This window comes from Mizuhopecten yessoensis, unplaced genomic scaffold, assembly GCF_002113885.1.
Source record: "Mizuhopecten yessoensis strain PY_sf001 unplaced genomic scaffold, ASM211388v2 scaffold716021, whole genome shotgun sequence".
Lineage (NCBI taxonomy): Eukaryota > Metazoa > Mollusca > Bivalvia > Pectinida > Pectinidae > Mizuhopecten > Mizuhopecten yessoensis.
Genome location: NW_018479908.1, coordinates 49,565 through 73,391, shown reverse-complemented (window position 1 = coordinate 73,391; position 23,827 = coordinate 49,565). Strand labels below are relative to the sequence as shown.

Sequence of the window (23,827 nt, the reverse complement as noted above, 5' to 3'; positions counted from 1 at the left end):
ACACTGTATACTACATACTGTAACAGGTCTGTCTTGTTCCTACACTATAACACTGTATACATACTGTAACAGAGCTGTCTTGTTCCTACACTATAACACTGTATACTACATACTGTAACAGAGCTGTCTTGTTCCTACACTATACCACTGTACACTACATACTATAATATGGCTGTGTTGTTTCTACACTATCACACTGTATACTACATACTGTAACAGAGCTGTCTTGTTCCTACACTATAACACTGTTTACTACATACTGTAACAGAGCCATCTTGGTCCTACACTATACCACTGTATACTACATACTGTAACAGGGCTGTCATGTACTTGTAATCATGCGTTTAGGAACAAATAAACATGTATGTGTATCTGTTATCTAAACCTTCTTTCCATTTTCCTACCGTCCCTAGAACATTGTATCACCTACTTGTATCCACAATTGATATAATATCCAGGCAAAGCTTACAGTCACTCGTCAAAGTTTACTTTCTCTCTGTTCCTGGAAGGTAACTGCATTCTTGATAACGAAATAGCTATTGTGGTGTGAGGAAACGTATTGTGAAATTGTAAATTTTGCATAATATTCACCCATGAAAATAAAAAATAAATATATATAAAAATATCATATTATCCTGCCGACCTACCCAATCATTTCCTGGCATGTTACCTGAACATTGCATACATTTTATTTGGCCTTAATGTTTTTATTTGAAAATAAATGGGTTTTCTTTTTCATTTATCTGCGTTTTATATTGCTGTCTTATGCTATATGTTCCTTTATATATATGGAAGTTCAATCACTAAAACTTGTATTTGTCAATATGATAATAAGGGGAACTTATGACGTCTGTCATAAATAAAGTGCAACCATCCTTCCTGTTTCCTGTTTCCGGAGACTACTAAAGACATCGTAAGGCCCATTGAAGCCGCTGGCCTATATATCTGTTATGATATGACTTACACTAACTCCCCACAGGGTAACACATTATTTCTTACTCTGTGTGTATTTCCTTTTTCTCTATCAACATGTGTACACATACACGATATTGCCCCTACATTGTTTCTTAAAAGAAAAAAAGGTCTTAGCAGGAGTCTTTGTTACTATCTTGAAACATACTGTACTTCAATTTCTCTGTGAGGATACAGTCACAAATCTTACTTTCTCTTTAATATGTCCGACTATCCCTGCTATTGATTGTCTCACACAATTTTCCTTTATACACGATGTTGGAAAAGGGTGCAATGTTTTCATGAAATGATATAGTGAAATTCTATCCTAAGCTAGTGGTTGTTCTGTTCCCTAATTCTACACCCGGTCATATAATTTCGATATCTCACTTCTATTTCTTTTAGCTTAGATCTTACATACGCTTTTATGCTGTATACATATATTACCTAACCTAGTGGGAACACTTTAGAAATAGCTACACTTGTCCATAGTTTACTGCTTTTGGCGATAAACGTTTGATTGACACATTTTATTAGTACCTATAAAACATAGTTAATGGCTTTAATCAGATCGTGTTCGTCTTGTAAACAAAAGTCTTGCGTTTCTAGTTAAAATGTGATACTTCTTGTTACAGACGAGTACAAAAGTTATTCACCAACAAAAAGAATACTAACAAATTAAAATATTCAAGAGAGATATCCAGTTTAAATATTTACCGTGCTGGCCGTTAACAGTGCACCGGCAGACACCTGCTTTTGATGACGTCATATCATTGTAACCGACGCACCCCTACCCAAACAACGGAGAGCAAATGACTTGTTTAAAATACAATGGAAAAGCTAAGGTCTAAATACTTGTTTCAATATGACACTATTCGCGCTGAGCGAACAGGTAATTTTCTTAGTTAGCATAGAAAACCAATATGAGTGGTACCTGACAAGAATACCACTTACCTACATTAAAAGTATGTATAATGAATGCATACATCAGCCAAGGTCATTACAAATTAATTATCCTTTAAAACATTAGAACGTTATTGGCAAATATAAACCTAACCCCATCATTTGTTCTAAAATAAGGTTACACAATATGTCGTGTATAATATTTATTTAACTTTGAAAGCTGTTAGTGTTGGAACGTTTTGAGAGTATGTACAGTCATGCGGTAGATTTTAATTGATCATTCATATTAATATTCTAGCCATATTTCACCGTGCTAGACACATAAACTGTATCTATAGACGTCTTCTAGGACGCTTCTGTGAAGGCACAGCATATTGATTTGAAAGCAAAAACAGTTACATATCGATACATACAACTAGATGAAACACGCAATCAATTAGATTAAAACAGACTTGACCTAACAATGTATATTTCAAAATCTAAACGCGCCATTTTACTATTAACGCCTCGATGTGTACGTCTAAAAATAATTCAACAAGCTTTCATTATAATACATGTCTAGACAAACAGTATATAACTGTTGTAGATGCTCGTGTCAATCCTATTAAGATTAAGCTAGGTGGCATAGTCCAATATTTGAAAAAGATTTTAACATTCCGGACAAAAGTTCCCGTTCTTGTTCACGTGCTACTCTTCACCTTAGTTTTCTTCAATTATTAAAAAAGCCACGGCCTTCACACATACAATGCTTTGATGCCATCTTGGATTTCAAAGACGGCTACCATCTGAAAACTTGACTGTTCTCCGATGTGATGCTAAAATATACAGTGATACAACACGGAATGCAAATATGCCACCCAGAATTTTAGCAGGGGAAAATCTGCCAGATGAGTATGATTCAGAGTATGTTATACATTTACATGATCTGTCCAGTCCAGAGTGATACTTATGTGTAACCCAGTGGGAAAAGGCTTTATATAAGTTGGACAACTAATGCCCAATATTTTTTTGTATAATAGATGGAAATAAAATCAGTTTAAATCAAACCGAATATTTTTGAGCATACATTACCTTAAATTATAACAATTAAGTTGCATTTCGAAATCACAATGTCCTTTAGTGTATTTGATCTACCAATTAACAAATAAGCTGCTTATGTCTCTGTAAAATGTCATATTGGTGTAATGACCATTTACAGATGACGGAGATCGACTAACAGCTTTAATTTAAACGCTTGTGTGTTCTGCGTAGAAAAGGGAGATAATCTGTATACAAGATAAGCTAAGAGATATTACGGATCCCTGTGAACCACCTGTTACAAAATGTTGATTTGATGTTGTCAATATTTAAGAATTTCTCCTGCGTTAGTATACATGGTTCACAACCGAAGCAAGCTGCGTGTTAATTTGTTCATGAATTATGATTTATAAAATAAATACCTGATCGACAAGGACAAATGTAGAACAATGATAATACAACAAAAAGATATGAGTAGTTGAGCAGATATCAGATATTCAATTTAGTGTTTCTATCGTTTAAGTGGTTTAGCAGAAATCAGAAATCCAATTTAGCGTTTCTATCGTTTAAGTAGTTAAGCAGAAATCAGATATCCAATTTAACGTTTCTATCGTTTAAAGTGGTTTTCGGGAAACCAGAAATCCAATTTAGAGTTTCTATTGTTTTAAGTGGTTCAGGCGAAACTAGATATCCAATTTAGCGTTTCTATCGTTTTAAGTGGTTCAGGCGAAACCAGATATCCAATTTAGCGTTTCTATTGTTTTAATAGGTTCATGGGAAACCAGATATCCAATTTAGCATTTCGGTCGTTTGAAGTGGTTTAGGGGAAACCATTAATCCAATTTAGTGTTTCTATCGTTTTAAATGGTTTAGGGGAAACCAGAAATCCAATTTAGCATATTTGTCGTTTGAAGTGGTTTAGGGGAAACTAGATATCCCATTTAGCGTTTCTATCGTTTCAAGTGGTTCAGGTGAACCCAGATATCCAATTCAGCGTTTCTATCGTTGTAATAGGTTCAGAGGAAACCAGAAATCCAATTTAGCATTTCGGTCGTTTGAAGTGGTTTAGGGGAAACCAGAAATCCTATTTAGCGTTTCTATCGTTTCAAGTGGTTCAGGCGAAACCAGATATCCAATTTAGCGTTTCTATCGTTTTAATAGGTTCAGGGGAAACCAGATATCCAATTAAGCATTTCGGTCGTTTGAAGTGGTTTAGGGGAAACCAGAAATCCTATTTAGCGTTTCTATCCTTTGAATTGGTTTAGGCGAAACCAGATATCCAATTTAGAGTTTCTTTAGTTTTTAAGGACTTCCCACCCTTCGTAGTACACATGTTTTTCTTGTCGTATTTAAGGGTCGTCATTTCCGTACTGTGTATCCGGCATTCCATTACCGTAGTGTAAAATATAGTAACACCGGGTAAACAATAGTACACGTGCATGACGATGATATGTCAACACCCGATATCGAGACTAACTTGGAAATGTGTAATCACACGTACTTCAGAAATATAGTTTATGATACAAAGATATTAATTAACTCATGGGAAGACACTGATATACGATCAGACGACTTCAAGAAGGTTGTATATTAGGAGCACGAAATGCAGACTGATGTGTTTTGTTTACCGATATCACGTGCTAACAGTAGTTCACAAGCTCGAGGTCGCTACGACGTTTGTTATCGGGCGAGTTACGCTCTGTCAGGTAAATCATTTCACAAATGCTATTACAATAACTATGAAAATAGTGGGTTTGAAAATATCAAGATCCCTATAAAATTCAAGTGCATGTGCGTGCATACCATACGATAGCCTATGGTTACATATATACATGAGATGTACATGTAATTACATGCGTACGCGGCCTATGGAATGATGTCCAAAGTTTACATGATTGAGAGTAATTTTGTTCCATAAAAGAACAGTAAATTGACAATTTGATATAGTAATTTAATTTATTTCCATCGTTTTTGGTATAGTAAAGAAAATAACTGTCATTGTATAAAATCTATCCCTCTGCAAAAAAGTTCCGATTTTTTCAAGGTAGACAACTCTCATCAGAATCAAAACTATTATAAAATGTACAAAATAAATGAGTTATAAAGACTTTGTGTGTATTTGGTTCAATTTTTCACTCTTTTTGTATGAAACTCTGTGTCCTGATTGATTTTAGCTTGTATATGATAACTTGTATCCATACAATTTCAATAAAAAAAACACTTTGTGTAACATGTTGTAGATATTATTCTTTGCTATATTAGCAGTGTATGTATATTCTACTTCATAGTGTTTTAATCCTAAGTCCTAAGTAATTCTTGTGTGATATACAAGTATTCATTCACTATTAACTATGTCTTTTATTTACCTATTCTGAATACTACTTATCTGTGATCACATTTAATGCTTTTCATATATTAACACCATTTTTATATATATATCCCGAGGGCCTTTCTAGGTAGGGGACTCCCAATCACTTAGAAACCTGGGATATGTATACTTTCTTTTTCTGTGATGATTATTACTGTTTTATTATTAATATATGTGCTTATCTCCCTTTACTTGTAATATAATATGTTATTGTTATTTTTACCTAAATAGCTCTCAAGAGCTAATGTTCCTTGTTTACCTGTATGGGACGTTAAATAAAGTTTCTTGTATCTTGTATTTTATGATAAATAAAATATTTTCAGGGTTGATTAGCAATGCTTCTTTTCATTATTTTATTGTTGTAATAGTCTTGAATAATGCCACACACTCAAAAAATGTTGAAGTGTTAAAGTTGAAAAAAAAATCAATTTTTCGGTATTTTTTTGCAAAAAAATCCCCAGTGTATCGGAATGCTTAGATTTTCATAAAATCATCTCTGCATAGTGACATAACCAATATGTGAAACTTTTATTGAATTCTGATGGTTAATTGCGAAGGGTGGAGCCTCCTTAAGTGGTTCAGGGGAAACCAGATATCCAATTTAGCGTTTCCACAGAAGTTGGATATCCCTATCAACGTGTCAAAAATGTTTATTTGTTATAGGAGAAACATGATAAACAAATTATGATAACTTTATAATTTGTACATTGCATAAAATTACGGGAATTTATTATAAAATATGACTAAATCAATAAGCCTGTAAGAAACGCTGCATATTATGTGTTCATGTATTTCAACATCGAGGAAATACTTACCGATGAGTATCATTTTTAAATACTTGGCCCATTAGTTTACGATTAATCTGTCTATCTATGGTGTAACAGTAAATATACCACGATAGTGTTAACACGTAATTAGCTATCTATCATATTAAGAGAGTTTTGTATTTGCGCTGCCTTCATCATTGTGACACGTTGTCTCGTTAATATGACAAGGACGAGTGTGGCTATGTTTGTACTATGTTAATATGAACATTGAGTACATGATAGTCTTAGTTTGAATAGTGCAATGTTATGCAATGATAACGCCTGTGTCGCGAAACCTTTATACAATTTATACAAAAATCTACTTAACGAGTAGGACACGAAATAGGGCAGCCCTTGAATATAATTCAATCATTAAAATATCGATTTGATGATATGATGATATTTTGAATTAGGTCCAAGGTGACTTAGTGTAGTACCAGAGTAAATTGCCTTAAGTATTATGTTTTTTAATATTGATATGAAGGCAAAAATAAATGTGAAAATGAGCTTTGAATAAAGTAATACACAACTCCACCGTACGGTACATGTACACACCATTAACGCTGGAAAGCTACAACTATGTGCACCGGATCTGCATCCGTCCATTGAAATGCAATATCTATTGTGAGATTATAGCTACAATAGGTCAGGTGTTCTCTATTGTGACGTCATTTAACTAATTATATCAACACTGACTTATACCGTTCAAAAAGCTTTCATATCTTTCCTCTTTGGTTTAGCTTTTATGATTTGTGTTTTTTCTGTTTGACCTACCTAACACCAGTCACTGAGTACTGATACTCATATGAGTTTAATGTTATGATTGTTTATAGTTTCATGAATTACCCACCTCACACGAGTCACTGAGAATGGAGACTGGTGTGAGTTTAATGTCATCATTTTCTAATAGCTTGCTTGTTAGATCATCCTCACACGAGTCGCTGAGTAAGGATACTCATATGAGTTTAATGTCATTATTTCAATAGCTTGCTTGTTAGATCTTCCTCACACGAGTCACTGAGTAAGGATACTCATATGAGTTTTATGTCATTATTTTAATAGCTTGCTTGTTAGATCTTCCTCACACGAGTCACTGAGTAAGGATACTTATATGAGTTTTATGTCCTCATTTTCTAAACAATTGCTTGTTAGATCTTCTTCACACGAGTCACTGAGTAAGGATACTCATATGGGTTTTATGTCATCATTTTCTAATAGCTTGCTTGTTAGATCATCCTTACACGAGTCGCTGAGTAAGGATACTCATATGAGTTTAATGTCATTATTTAAATAGCCTGCTTGGTAGATCTTCCTCACATGAGTCACTGAGTAAGGATACTCATATGAGTTTAATGTCATCATTTTCTAAACAATTGCTTGTTAGATCTGCCTCACACGAGGCACTAAGTAAGGATACTCATATGAGTTTAATGTCATCATTTTAATAGCCTGCTTGTTAGATCTTCCTCACACGAGTCACTAAATAAGGATACTCATATGAGTTTAATGTCATCATTTTAATAGCCTGCTTGTTAGATCTTCCTCACACGAGTCAGTGAGTAAGGATACTCATATGAGTTTAATGTCATCATTTTCTAAACAATTGCTTGTTAGATCTTCCTCACACGAGTCACTAAGTAAGGATACTCATATGAGTTTAATGACATCATTTTAATAGCCTGCTTGTTAGATCTTCCTCACACGAGTCACTAAATAAGGATACTCATATGAGTTTAATGTCATCATTTTAATAGCCTGCTTGTTAGATCTTCCTCACACGAGTCAGTGAGTAAGGATACTCATATGAGTTTAATGTCATCATTTTCTAAACAATTGCTTGTTAGATCTTCCTCACACGAGTCACTAAGTAAGGATACTCATATGAGTTTAATGACATCATTTTAATAGCCTGCTTGTTAGATCTTCCTCACACGAGTCACTAAATAAGGATACTCATATGAGTTTAATGTCATCATTTTAATAGCCTGCTTGTTAGATCTTCCTCACACGAGTCAGTGAGTAAGGATACTCATATGAGTTTAATGTCATCATTTTCTAAACAATTGCTTGTTAGATCTTCCTCACACGAGTCACTAAGTAAGGATACTCATATGAGTTTAATGACATCATTTTAATAGCCTGCTTGTTAGATCTTCCTCACACGAGTCACTAAATAAGGATACTCATATGAGTTTAATGTCATCATTTTAATAGCCTGCTTGTTAGATCTTCCTCACACGAGTCAGTGAGTAAGGATACTCATATGAGTTTAATGTCATCATTTTCTAAACAATTGCTTGTTAGATCTTCCTCACACGAGTCACTAAGTAAGGATACTCATATGAGTTTAATGTCATCATTTTAATAGCCTGCTTGTTAGATCTTCCTCACACGAGTCACTAAATAAGGATACTCATATGAGTTTAATGTCATCATTTTAATAGCCTGCTTGTTAGATCTTCCTCACACGAGTCACTAAATAAGGATACTCATATGAGTTTAATGTCATCATTTTAATAGCCTGCTTGTTAGATCTTCCTCACACGAGTCAGTGAGTAAGGATACTCATATGAGTTTAATGTCATCATTTTCTAAACAATTGCTTGTTAGATCTTCCTCACACGAGTCACTAAGTAAGGATACTCATATGAGTTTAATGACATCATTTTAATAGCCTGCTTGTTAGATCTTCCTCACACGAGTCACTAAATAAGGATACTCATATGAGTTTAATGTCATCATTTTAATAGCCTGCTTGTTAGATCTTCCTCACACGAGTCAGTGAGTAAGGATACTCATATGAGTTTAATGTCATCATTTTCTAAACAATTGCTTGTTAGATCTTCCTCACACGAGTCACTAAGTAAGGATACTCATATGAGTTTAATGTCATCATTTTAATAGCCTGCTTGTTAGATCTTCCTCACACGAGTCACTAAATAAGGATACTCATATGAGTTTAATGTCATCATTTTAATAGCCTGCTTGTTAGATCTTCCTCACACGAGTCAGTGAGTAAGGATACTCATATGAGTTTAATGTCATCATTTTCTAAACAATTGCTTGTTAGATCTTCCTCACACGAGTCACTAAGTAAGGATACTCATATGAGTTTAATGTCATCATTTTAATAGCCTGCTTGTTAGATCTTCCTCACACGAGTCACTAAATAAGGATACTCATATGAGTTTAATGTCATCATTTTAATAGCCTGCTTGTTAGATCTTCCTCACACGAGTCAGTGAGTAAGGATACTCATATGAGTTTAATGTCATCATTTTCTAAACAATTGCTTGTTAGATCTTCCTCACACGAGTCACTAAGTAAGGATACTCATATGAGTTTAATGACATCATTTTAATAGCCTGCTTGTTAGATCTTCCTCACACGAGTCACTAAATAAGGATACTCATATGAGTTTAATGTCATCATTTTAATAGCCTGCTTGTTAGATCTTCCTCACACGAGTCAGTGAGTAAGGATACTCATATGAGTTTAATGTCATCATTTTCTAAACAATTGCTTGTTAGATCTTCCTCACACGAGTCACTAAGTAAGGATACTCATATGAGTTTAATGACATCATTTTAATAGCCTGCTTGTTAGATCTTCCTCACACGAGTCACTAAATAAGGATACTCATATGAGTTTAATGTCATCATTTTAATAGTCTGCTTGTTAGATCTTCCTCACACGAGTGAGTGAGTAAGGATACTCGTATGAGTTTAATGTCATCATTTTCTAAACAATTGCTTGTTAGATCTTCCTTACACGAGTCACTAAGTAAGGATACTCATATGAGTTTAATGACATCATTTTAATAGCCTGTTTGTTAGATCTTCCTCACACGAGTCACTGAGTAAGGCTACTTATATGAGTTTAATGTCATCATTTTTCTAAACAATTGCTTGTTGGATCTTCCTCACACGAGTCACTGAGTAAGGATACTCATGAGTTTAATGTCATTTTTCTTAATAGCCTGTTTGTTAGATCTTCCTCACACGAGTCACTGAATTTGGAAATTGTTGTAAGATTAATGTAATTATTTTTAATATCCTCCTTGTTAGATCATTTTAATAGTTAACCTGCCAGAACAGCCTCACACGAGTCACATAATTCTGGGATACTGCTCATATTACATGTACTTCCGGTGCTCGTAATGCTCGACTCGTGTGAATACTCCCGGTTGAAAAAACTCTCGGTTTTTTTAAAACAAATTTACGTTGTTTGAATTTTGCTCATAATCCTTTAGAATTAATAGCCCCAAATACCTCTCAATATTATAATGATAGTAATATAGCGCTATAGTATAATGCAACATATCAAAAACTTATCACGCATCAAAACAATTTCTCTGTAGTTTATACCTGACTCTAAGTTAAACTATGCACTCTGTTACACATGTTGATTGTCAAACCGCTATGACATTAATGGCCAGGGCCGTACATGTAATAGTCTATATACAAAACATCTGTCTATTGTAAGTGAACTGTAAATACACATATACACAGATATCGCTTGTATGAATGTACAAACAAACATTATTGCACTGGAATTTTGAAGAGCACTTGAAAAAGCAGAGATAAGGTAAATATTAAACATTTTATATCAAAATCACAAAATCAATTCATTTGGTTAGACGACATAGAACAAAATTAGTTAAATAAACATTTTGAATTGAATAAATCGATTTCACAAACAGTGTATTAATACGGTATGTCTCCGATACATTACGGTATGTCTCCGATACATTACGGTATGTCTCCGATACATTACGGTATGTCTCCGATACATTACGGTATGTCTCCGATACATTACGGTATGTCTCCGATACATTACGGTATGTCTCCGATACATTACGGTATGTCTCCGATACATTACGGTATGTCTCCGATACATTACGGTATGTCTCCGATACATTACGGTATGTCTCCGATACATTACGGTATGTCTCCGATACATTACGGTATGTCTCCGATTCATTACGGTATGTCTCCGATACATTACGGTATGTCTCCGATACATTACGGTATGTCTCCGATACATTACGGTATGTCTCCGATACATTACGGTATGTCTCCGATACATTACGGTATGTCTCCGATACATTACGGTATGTCTCCGATACATTACGGTATGTCTCCGATACATTACGGTATGTCTCCGATACATTACGGTATGTCTCCGATACATTACGGTATGTCTCCGATACATTACGGTATGTCTCCGATACATTACGGTATGTCTCCGATACATTACGGTATGTCTCCGATACATTACGGTATGTCTCCGATACATTACGGTATGTCTCCGATACATTACGGTATGTCTCCGATACATTACGGTATGTCTCCGATACATTACGGTATGTCTCCGATACATACCTTTAAACCCCATTTATATCAACGATATCGAAGGATTGACTAACATTATAAGTAGCTCTAGTGCGAAAACCATTTTTTTCAAACAAATAAATCCTTATTTAACATTTAATGGTCGTTTACAAATATTTTCCATTTCATAAAGAAAACATTAAATATATGCTACAATCCTACTTGATAAATGTCTTGTTATTTACTTAGATCATTTTCCATGTAGCAATTTAACTCGTGTGGTAAATCGTTTACTTGATAAATGCATTAATAACGAGCAGACATCTCCACATGGGGCAATAGAAGAGTTGACGCTGATCTATAGGTTTGTTATCGTTGTTAAGCTATCTTGATATTTACTAAAACAAAATAAAAAATAAAAAATAAAAAATCTCTCTTATGTTCACGAACATATCTTATTAAAACCGACATTTACCGCATGCAGTGGTTAGATTTAGTTATTTTCAGGCAAGGATAAATGTAATGTTAGCATGCTTTTAACTTGAGTTTTATAAGAACCGCACATATGACATTTGATTAATTGCATTTTGTAGCAAGAATAATCCTGTGTTCTTGAAATTTCCCGTTCAGATACGATTTTAACATTCATTTCTACCCAGCCAACAATAGAGATATGTTTATTTTCTTAAGGAAAATGGATTAGTGTAGCGTAATGTTCTATTACAGCTTTACAATACCTGTAGCCACTGTATCTACCTGGCTTTAATGAGATATGTCGCCGATACCTACATGCATATACAGGTATATTTATCCTTGGGATCAATAATGCACCTTTGTGTCTACGCTATCAGACATATCAAGAAGCATAGTATGTACAACATAATTGCATTTTTCTGTTTCAGAAAAAAACCTAATTACTATTTTTCAAAAATCAGAAAGTTGCTTTAGTTTGTGAGTGTGTAAGATCTGTGATGAGGTGTTATAAATGTACCACAAGGAACATGGCTACTCACTTATTAGACATATAAACAATGTTATGGTAAGTACTTAACCCTCCTACATATAGAAAAGGCTTCAGTTGTTTAGAGCTGAGTATCCTTACCAGGCATCACTTCACGTTTTAAATCATTACTGATAACAATGGGTTGTTTTGGTGGGGTTTTTTTAAAATATAGTTTACGTGTGTTACCGTCATTTAATTCGATTGACACTTTTCAGTTTGATAATAATTTTTATATTTCTTTTTCGTAAATGGATAATGAAAACTCCATAATATCACAGTTAAGTCACTCAGGTATACAACAACAGGTACCTTGTTATTATATGGAACTGGTATGGCTATATTAGCGTCTGTTAGAAGTGGTAAGGGCTCCATTACAGTAGTTTCACTTACAAACAAAGAATGTCGATACATAGTGTTCCTAATTATACACTGTGCAATTATTTTTTTCAGTGTTATAAAAATACATCATTTGTTCCGACGCAATACATGACTCGACTTATTCACATCGACACATGCAATCAGAGCATGTTGCATATACAATATATGTTTAAATGTTCTAATGGTATTCTAAATACAATTTTGAGTACTTTATAATATGTTTTCTAATGTGATTTTAATATCCAAATGTTGGGTTTTAGATTTTTGTATTAGAGATAATTTCTAACATTGAATATGAACTAGGATGTGAAATGTAACTGTTCGGGTGTATTGGTGTCAATGACAGGTTTTATCATTAAATGCATGGCATCTCGTGTATGCTTATGGGTCTATTATCAGAGTTCACATCGCGGTCATTAGTCTAGTATCTGATCAAGTACTAAATAACGAGTGTGCGTAGTAAGAACTACACATTTTCCCACTAAATGAGACGCTGACACGACTGTGTATAACACCTGGTTTAGAACAAACCAAACATTGTATCTCTAGTTAGTTTACTATTAATAAAATAGTCACGCTTTTATAACAGAACAAACGCACACCCTATGCCAATTCTAATGCTAACACAAATCATGGTATACTTATAGCGGTACGGTACGCTCTCATCACGGAGTATGGGTATTCATCTCTCTGGGCGGTGTATTGGTTGGCCAGTTTTCTATGCGAGATCATGTTTGTTACATTAGGCTTAAAACGTGGAGGACTGAATACAGCCTGGTACTGCTCTATCAGATACCTAGCGTACATTGTTAGACGCAATATTGTGTCTTTTCGGGGGTATTAGAATGAGATTACGACTTAATCGGAGGGGTGGGACATCATCCTGAATACCGACATGTAACCAGGGGGATGGCACAGCTATCTAATTTCGGGTTATTGAATAGATATTTATCGGCGGAACATGTTATAGGCAATAGCTCATCTTGTATGTAGCTAAAACGGATTTTTGGTATATATCCAGGCCGTCTCAATGTGATCTTTGGGGTGATATCCTCTGAATATGTAGACGGAATAGAAACGACAGGGAGGGAACTAATATATAGCTCAATACCCTAATGCCACAAACACGTCAGTAAATAGTTAACTATTCATAGAGCGGTAAACAAGTAATCCAGTTGCATGACATCACGATGTAACCGGAGGGGAGGGACCTACTGATTGCCTGGATATAATGAACACATTACATCATACTTTGTTTACTTATTTTAGATTGGACAGTGGTTGACATGCACCATGCTTCCAACGAGCGCGTGCCTGTGATTGACAAGTCACAGTACCAAAGCCAAACATGCAGACTGCCTAAAACGCAATATGAACTGTTTATGTACGTGTTGTCAGGGATATACTTGTAACACGTGATTGCAAGGATATATATATAATCAAGTTCACGACTTAGTGCATCCTTGAGCCCTGAACCATCATTGCCCTTGGTGGATTTCTGGCACGATGGAGGACGCAATCTCATTACACTATCTCTTAGTCGGCATTGTGCTGTTGGCTGTGACGTCACAAGGATTCTCCAAATCGGTAAGTTGGCATTATATTCTTATGTTTTTATTGTTGTGAAATTAACTGCTTAACTATTATGATAACACTAAGTTCAGCTAATGCATATCAGAGAAGCAACTTAAGCAATACTGGAATATTGAGATTATATCAGAACAGTTAACGACTGACTTGTTCGGGAACAGATTTGATGATAGAGGTTAAACGTTTCATAATGTCTGAAGCTAAGTGCCTTTCTATGCTTGTATATGTTCTATCGATCTAAGACAATTTGTTGGTGAATGAGTCGCAGTAGGTACATCTGATACAATACAGACGAGAACGCATAGTTCTTTGTCCACAGTAGTTCCAATGATGACCATGATGACAGAGAAAAAACCCAACCAGCGTACATTGTAATTATTGTAAAAAATATTACTTTATCAGTCAGCAGTATAATGAGACAGAAACACAACAGAGAATGTGCATTACATGATTGGGAAAGAACAATTATATCTCATTTTAACTTATAAAGTTACGTAGATAATCTACATTATTATTATTCTTGTATTATTCTTAACNCGATCACATTATACTGACAACGGGCGAACCGGTCGTCCCACTCCTAAATTGCTGAGCGTTAAGCAGGAGTAGCAACTACCATTTTTACAGACTCTGGTATGTCTCTGCCAGGGGTCAGAACCCAAAGCCTTCATCACAGGGTCGAACGCTCATCTAAAGGCCAAAAATGAGGCATTGCCAATGGAGACATAAGTAAGAAGAAAGTTGTTTAGAAAGAAGAGAAAAGTTAAGATCCCAAATTTAGTCGCCTCTTACGATCATGCAATGGGGGAAGCAGGTACAATTCTTACGCCCTACCTGCGGAGACGTAATAAGACTTAGGGACGTTTCAGAGAGAATAGTACTTTGATGCATTCAAAACATTATTCACAATATTCATCGGTATGAGGATGACAAATATGTTTCGGGCAAACACGTTTAAAACAAATTATTGACATCGAAATTATGGAGGGTAACTTTTTTGTTTGTTTTTGCGCAGTTCATGATGATTCCCGTCTTATTTTTAATGTTTCATAAGCTCCTTTCGCTCTATTCCTGCATCGCCTTTTAAGTATGGTTTTGTTTGTTAAATATGTGATTTGTTGTACGGGAGAATTGCGAGAAATGACAAAAAATGTTTTGCTATTTGTAAATATTTCATGGTCATTTTCCTTTCCTTATCCGTGTTAATTTCCTACATAAATCATCTGTCATATTTCTTGTTACATTTTCGAAACAATATTTGTGCAAAGATATTTTGTTTGTGATTTACAATAAAGTTCAGCTATTATCACTTATTGATCCTCGCACATCATGGATTATAAGTGTTTAATTTAGGTAAGGATGTGCTCTAAATTGAAAAGGGCAAAAAGTGTGAATACAGAGGGCGATACCAATCATTGTGACGTCACCACAAGTTCTCTTAATAATTATAACTTGATTTATTCTTTATAGTATATAACCTGTAAAACGTTATATTTCATTTCCTGTGAAAAGTTGATGCTGGATATTGTGTGCCACACACCACATTTTACAATATATAAACTTAATGATTCGGAAAGCAAAAAAAGGTTGGAACATCTGGGTCTCAGATCTTTCCCGACCCACTTAAAAGTCGTTTATCGCATTTACGAAACAAATATTATCTTCACAGGTTAATAAGTGATTTTAAATAGTTTCAAATTGTGTTCCGTGTGACATCAACACATTTATAATGTGTTTTAAATTTCAATTATGTTTCATGTAAACCAGTCTCTGACGGGCTCTTACATTAATGATCTACAACAGTTTTGGTTAATTTAACGGTTATGGGTATAAAATGGTGAAATATTGCTCACTTATGAGAAATTCATAATGTATACAGGTGAACTTAATTAGAATCATAAGGATATTACGGTTATAAGCATGGTAAGGCAAGTGTGGAGTACATTCTTTTCAATGAAATGTTTTACCAGAAAAACAGGTGTTGAAATATGTTATTTAAGTTCTTTATCTTTAATTTGGGAGTAATTAAAAGTAAAAAAATTCATGAAATGTTCTCTACATTATAGTGGAATAACCTTACGCTTTTTCATTTGTTTTTTCTATATACAATAAAATGTAGTTCATCCAGATCAAAGCTACACGTACACATCACAACCTTCTTCAAAGAAATGATGTATATATCGATTTTATATAAAATGATGTAAGTAGATATGGCATGTTTATTGTCAGTGCGAGTCCAGTGCTGTTCAAATCAGTATGGCTTAATGTGACGTAATGGTCATTGCCGATTATGCCATCCATATGCCTAAGTGAGACAAGATTGTTCCTCATGCCTCTCTACATATCGTTGCACTGTGAATCATTTTTAATAAAAAAAATATACAAATTGGGTCCAACGTACGTATTCTGGATAATACGAAGCTTTTTGTATGTGGTTTTGTACAACAAGTGTTTCATTTTGATTTGCTGATGGCAAAAAGGTATGGATACCAGATTACCTGTCAACAGGTTGACGTTATCATCTTGACAGGGGAAAATGCAATTTAAAGTCAGCATTTAGGAAAATAATAGAAAAGTACTTTAAAGTATCACAAAAAAGGAGATTATGTCAACAACATATCAGATATGCAACGTTATTCGATATTAACTTTTTTCAGAAACTATCTAAATGCAAATAATCTATCTCCATAAAAACGCAGCCAGATCTACTCTCTTTGTACTTTAATTTTGAAGTTAGAACCACATGGTCGTATGATAAAAGTGTACTTGTGGTCAGAAAGGAGAATGTAACATCATCATAACAGGTCATAATCTGTTTATTTAGTTGCTGACGTCATGAGGTTACACAATAGCATTATGTCACTATTTCAATGTCATTTTATGACTATGACATTATTTAACTATGACCTTACCATGTCATAATAGGCCTATGACAATCTATCTACGATCCCTTGATTATGTATTTAGTTTTTGAGAAGATAATACTGCACTCTATCTTCTTCCATGTGCCGCCTGTTAAGGAAACGGCGACGAGCTCATTATCCAGAGAAAAAATATTATACATATAAAAGGCAGTTGTCACTGCCCGATCACGAATGTTTTTATGAGTATCTTCGGATTCCTCACTCATTAAGACACCCTGTGCACTCCCATCGGTGCCAACAAGAGTGTCTAATATAAGTTGAAAAGAACTTATTTGATAGTACCAATGTCAACTACCCATGCCATTTATGCTGTTCACTATTCAAACGAAATGTAACATAAAAAACAGAATGCAACACGTTACTGTTACTAAAGAATAAAACCCATGTAAGTTGAGAGCAGTTAGGTCAAAATAGCCAAGGTTTCCTATGGTACTGAGTAGCCATATTTGATAAATTCATTCTGGTCGACGAGTTAAAGAATTTACGTCTAAAAGACAAACTGTGAATTGATGTACGTAAATGTTAAACAGGACAACCAGATGTTTTTAGGACAATTATCAGAAATACAATTGTCCTCATTTTACATTCCTCTGACCTATAGTTGTCATTACTAGTTCTTTAATGGATTTGGTTGGATTAGTCATTTATGGCATGATTGCCAATTAAGCTTGCAACAGTTGGATGAATTGTAATTGAAAATGAGACAAAAACACTTTTCCAATTTTTGAAAGGGCAGTGAATTAGCATAATGACATATTCTACTTTAAGCACAAAATGTTTCTTCATCTATCACATACAATATGCATGATTTTTTCATTTTAAAGCTAAGTAGTCTGCCTTCTAAAATAGTTCCCAACATGCATGATGTCAAAAACTTGTTATGTTCATAGATATCTTTGGAACATTTGCTGGTGTAGAATGTCGGCCTTCTAATTAGTTTTAATCAATATTCCTGCAAAAGATATGTTCTGGGGAATAAAGACAATAATCCGAGACACATTGCATAATCTCTGATAATAGAAAGGCTAGTTCATATGGTGCAAACCTAATACCTGTAACGTTGATCCCTTAATACAGGTATTTAGTTATTCTTAATTGGATCTAGCGTCTTGTACAGGAAAGATAATTAGACGCAGTAGGTTACAGTGCGTGTCTTGTGACAGTTAGCCAAATGTTTTAGACCAAAATCCTCGACCGATATGATACACTATACTTTTTGTCGGAGGTCAATTCTTGAAGTTAATAGCAAGGCTAATACCCGATTGTCTGCAAATATAATCACAATCATTCCCTTATGTATAATTCGATATTATGATCAATATAAATAAAGTATCCGATATATAGATACAAGCCTTTCTTAAAAGCGAATAAATGAAAAACCTTTATTAAAAGCGAATAAATAACACAAAAACGCAAGTGACAATGGTAGACAATTCTATGACTCGTGCCCAAACTGGGCCTCTATCTCACGACCTACGGCACCAAATTGCCTAGCCTAGCTCCCACCACTTCAACACCTCACATTCTTTATATAAATAAGTAGCTTCAGTATTAACAGAATGTATAACCAATTGAAAACTATGTGTCTTATACTTTCGTATACCATTCAGATGGCGAGTCAGTTGGTTACTTTACTTTAATATTCGCCATTTATCTGACACAGAGGCTAACTTCATCGTTTCACCAGCGTTGCCGTTATTGACTGGGGATAAAAGTCCCTACAGCAGATATCAATATTTAAAATCATCCATGGAACAGCTCACCGAATTGAGGCCTTTAAATTACCCGATAGGTTGGTATGGCCCATATTTCCATTCCTTGATTAATCAAGGAGAAAGAATATGGGATACAGACAGTATTAATCAATAGTACCAATACACACATGACATCGACCTTGATTCACTTGGATATAAATGACTAAGAGTATATACTACGTGGAAGGAAAACATTAATTGTGATGTTAATGCTGAGGTATAATATCGCTCATGCTTGAAAGAAACAGTTTAAGAAAATATTTCAGTTCTGCCAGCCCGTTGTAAAATCTCATGCCCATTTTGATCTCTCTGATTATTTGTTTGCAGTGCCATGATTTGCTGGTAAGAAATATTTTTAGCTTGCGTTTCATTAAATCATGAGGAAATTTGTACCTAAAGTCATGATATAAAACGTAAAAATGAATAAACACTACATCAAGAATTAAGGACAATTGTGTAAGTTAAAATGTCACACATTTTGGAAAAGAGAATTGCGAATTCTCTCAGCTGCTTGTTGAATATTTTGCAATAGCTGCCAACATTCGACGCAGACGACAGTAGAACCAGATTCGGAACAGCCAAACTACATCAACTGATGCTGGTCCGCGCGGATCATTGGTAATGGACATGAGATTGAGAGAGAAACTGACCAGCAGGCCGTGCTTGGATATGGCAACAAAAACACGTGAACGAAGTTACTATTATCAGGAACAAACATTTTTTTGGAAACTAAATAAAAAGCGAACACTTCTGTATAAAGTATTAAGTATAAAGTGCAGTTGCAATTGATTAAAAAGCAATTGTGGACAATATGTCATGAATCGTCAATATTGGAACAATCAAAATGGACATTTCGAAATATGCAGTAGCTGCTGCTTTCTAGATGTTTTTACTTGTGACTTTAAAATACAATGCTTGTACTGGGTAAATTAAATTTGTTAGTGGTCGGTTTTGCAGTGGATAGCGGTCTCGCCTTCCACCAAGACGGTTTTCTCCGGATACTCCGGTTACCTTCCACATGAACATTCCCTGCGCGCACCTATTTGGACCTTCAAAAGTAATCAATTTAAGTTGTCCTAACTTGCTTCATAAGTGTTGTTAAATATAGTTTCTTTAAGGATAAAAAGTTATTTACAGATAAAATATCTTTGACACTTGGGGCTTATATCACAAAATACAAATGATGTTGGGAAAATATGACAATTTAACATTCTACAGGAAAGAAAGAATAGAGTCTTAAACTGTGACTCATATATGTAAGATGATACAAGCTGTGGGGTTAGGCTGAAATCGCCTATCATTTACTGTCCTGCAGTCCATATACTTACGTAATAAAACACAACAATGGACTTCAGGCAGAGTTAGTATGATAACCGGGTGGTACAGACAACCCGTCGAACGCCCACTAACGTCGGGTTCCTGTTACAAAGCTTGACATGTACATATCGTTTTTCTTTTGTATCGTTTCAAATACATTTAAAAAAAAAAAAAAACGTAAACACATTTAAAAAAATCAACCAGTGATTTTATCAGATAAAAAAATAAAGCAATAAAGTATGATTAACTAAGGAAGTGAGTTCACTTTCATGTTTGTGTTTATATAAATATGATCTGACTACAATTATTGAGGTTATGGGTTGGACACACGTATTTGTTAATATTATGCACCTTTAGCTATCATGATGATGAAAAGCAATATTGTACCCAAACACAGAAACATGATACCCTTGGGAAGAGACCGGGGTGAGTTCAGGTTATGGTACCAAAGTCTAATGAACTTTAATTAGAATACAGCCTCAATCTGAGTCGGGTCTATTTTACAACTCATGGACTGACAACAGTGCGGTTGATTCCTTCTGAGAATTGTTCTTTAGCAAACAAATGCTTCAAAGTTCTAAAATTGATTGTTATGAATTTCCTATTTACCTATTTACAAACTGAATAACGATGATCCAGTTGCAAAATACTTTAATGAACAAATAAATGCGTGTAATTATCCTAAAACCCAGGTTTAACGCACATTATTTTTACAGTGTTTTTATTGATGACGTAACCAATGTTTTTATTACGTAACTGTTGATGGTGTCAGGTTAATAACGGCGAATAATAAACATCTGTCCGACTGAAGGAGCCCAAGAAGGCAGAAAGGCTTAGCAGTCAGTCATGTATGCTTCTTATTTTATATTATATTTTCCATTGCAAGAACTTGTTGCATTATTATCTACTATTAAGTAATTATGAGCAGCACCCTAGAGCTTTCATCGCTTCTGATGTTTATTCTGAAGAGGACAAAGCGCTAGGGAGCTGCTCACAACATCTTTGTGTCTCTGTTCTATATAATTATCATGTTAATAATATGTTTGCTATCTGGTTATGTTATGTTACTAACTTGTTTTCACATGTTTTCTATGTAATTTTTATATGTTACTCACCTATTTGTTACATGCTTGTTATGTTGTTATGGAATGCTAATGACCTGGTTGATACTTGTTTCTATCTGGTTGTGATATGTTATCGACCTGTTTTTAACTGATCAAGATATATTACTTATTTGTTACTGACCTGTTTGTTACCTGGTTAGGATATGTTACTCATTTGTTATTGACCTGTTTGTGACCTGTTTGTAACCTGGTTAGGATATGCTACTTATTTGTTACTGACCTGTTTATTACCTGGTTAGGATATGTTACTTATTTGTTACTGACCTGTTTGTGACCTGTTTGTTACATGCTTGTTATGTTGTTGTGGAATGCTAATGACCTGGTTGTTACTTGTTTCTATCTTGTTGTGATATGTCACCGACCTGTTTATACCTGGTTAGGATATATTACTTATTTGTTACTGACCTGTTTGTAACCTGGTTAGGATATGTTACCTTTTTTGTTACTGACCTGTTTGTTACCTGGTTAGGATATGTTACTTATTTGTTACTGACCTGTTTGTGACCTGTTTGTTACATGTTTTTATGTGCTGTGGAATGCTAATGACCTGGTTGATACTTGTTTTGATCTGGTTGTGATATGTTACCGACCTGTTTTTACCTTATTAGGATATGTTACTTATTAGTTACTGACCTGTTACTGACCTGTTTGTTACCTGGTTAGGATATGTTACTTATTTGTTATTGACCTGTTTGTGACCTGTTTGTAACCTGGTTAGGATATATTACTTCATTGTTACTGACCTGTTTGTTACCTGGTTAGGACATGTTACTCATTTGTTATTGACCTGTTTGTGACCTGTTTTTAACCTTGTTAGGATATGTTACTTATTTGTTACTGACCTGTTTGTGACCTGTTTGTTACTTGTTTTTTATGTTGCTGTGGAATGCTAATGACCTGGTTGATACTTGTTTCTCTCTGGTTGTGATATGTTACCGACCTGTTTTTACCTAATTTGGATATGTTACTTATTTGTTACTGACCTGTTTGTTACCTGGTTTAGAAAATGGTACTTATTTGTTACTGACCTGTTACTGACCTGTTTGTTACCTGGGTTGGATATGTTACTTATTTGTTATTGAATTGTTTGTGACCTGTTTGTAACCTGGTAAGGATATGTTACTTATTTGTTACTGACCTGTTTGTGACCTGTTTGTTACTTGTTTTTTATATTGCTGTGGAATGCTAATGAACCTGGTTGATACTTGTTTCTCTCTGGTTGTGATATGTTACCGACCTGTTTTTACCTGATTTGGATATGTTACTTATTTGTTACTGACCTGTTTGTTACCTGGTTAGAAAAAGGTACTTATTTGTTACTGACCTGTTACTGACCTGTTTGTTACCTGATTTGGATATGTTACTTATTTGTTACTGACCTGTTTGTTACCTGGTTAGAAAAAGGTACTTATTTGTTACTGACCTGTTACTGACCTGTTACTGACCTGTTTGTAACTGGTTAGGATATGTTACTTATTTGTTACTGACCTGTTTGTTACCTGGTTAGAATATGTTACTTATTTGTTACTGACCTGTTTGTAACCTGGTTAGGATATGTTACTTATTTGTTACTGACCTGTTTGTGACCTTTTTGTTACATGTTTTTTATGTTGCTGTGGAATGCTAATGACCTGGTTCATACTTGTTTCTATCTGGTTGTAATATGTTATCGACCTGTTTGTTATCTGGTTAGGATATGTTACTTATTTGTTATTGACCTGTTTGTGACCTGTTTGTTACCTGGTTAGGATATGTTACTTATTTGTTACCGACCTGTTTGTGACCTGTTTGTTACTTGTTTGTAATCTGGTCATCAAATGTTACTGACCTGTCTGGACCTGTTTGTTACTTGTTTGTAATCTGGTTATCAAATGTTACCGACTTGTTTGTGACCTTTTCGTTACCTGGTTTTGAAATGTTACCAATTTGTTTGGACCTGGTTGTTACCTGGTTTTGAAATGTTTCTGACTTGTTTGTGACCTGTTTGGTACCTGGTTTTGAAATGTTGCAAACCTGTTTGTGACCTGTTTGTTACCTGGTTTTGAAATGTCACTGACTTATTTGTGACCTGTTTGTTACCTGGTTTTGAAATGTTACTCACTTGTTTGTGACCTGGTTGTTACCTGGTATTGAAATGTTACTGACTTGTTTGTGAACTGTTTGTTACCTGGTTTTGAAATGTTACTGACTTGTTTGTGACCTGGTTGTTACCTGGTATTGAAATGTTACTGACTTGTTTGTGACCTGTTTGTTACCTGGTTTTGAAATGTTACAAACCTGTTTGTGACCTGTTTGTTACCTGGCTATCAAATGTTACTGACTTGTTTGTGACCTTATCGTTACTTGGTTTTGAAATGTT

General features: G+C 34.6%; 1 protein-coding gene across 1 annotated transcript in view; it reads left to right on the top strand.

Moving 5' to 3' along the window:
• Positions 1 to 23,827, top strand: part of LOC110441546 (A disintegrin and metalloproteinase with thrombospondin motifs 6-like) — a 78,762-nt gene that overhangs the window by 12,505 nt on the left and 42,430 nt on the right. Inside the window, exon 2 of the mRNA XM_021484725.1 lies at positions 14,029 to 14,346. Within this exon, the coding sequence (XP_021340400.1) occupies positions 14,266 to 14,346 (81 nt within the window). The 5' untranslated portion in view covers positions 14,029 to 14,265. The remainder of the gene's footprint in view (positions 1 to 14,028; positions 14,347 to 23,827) is intronic.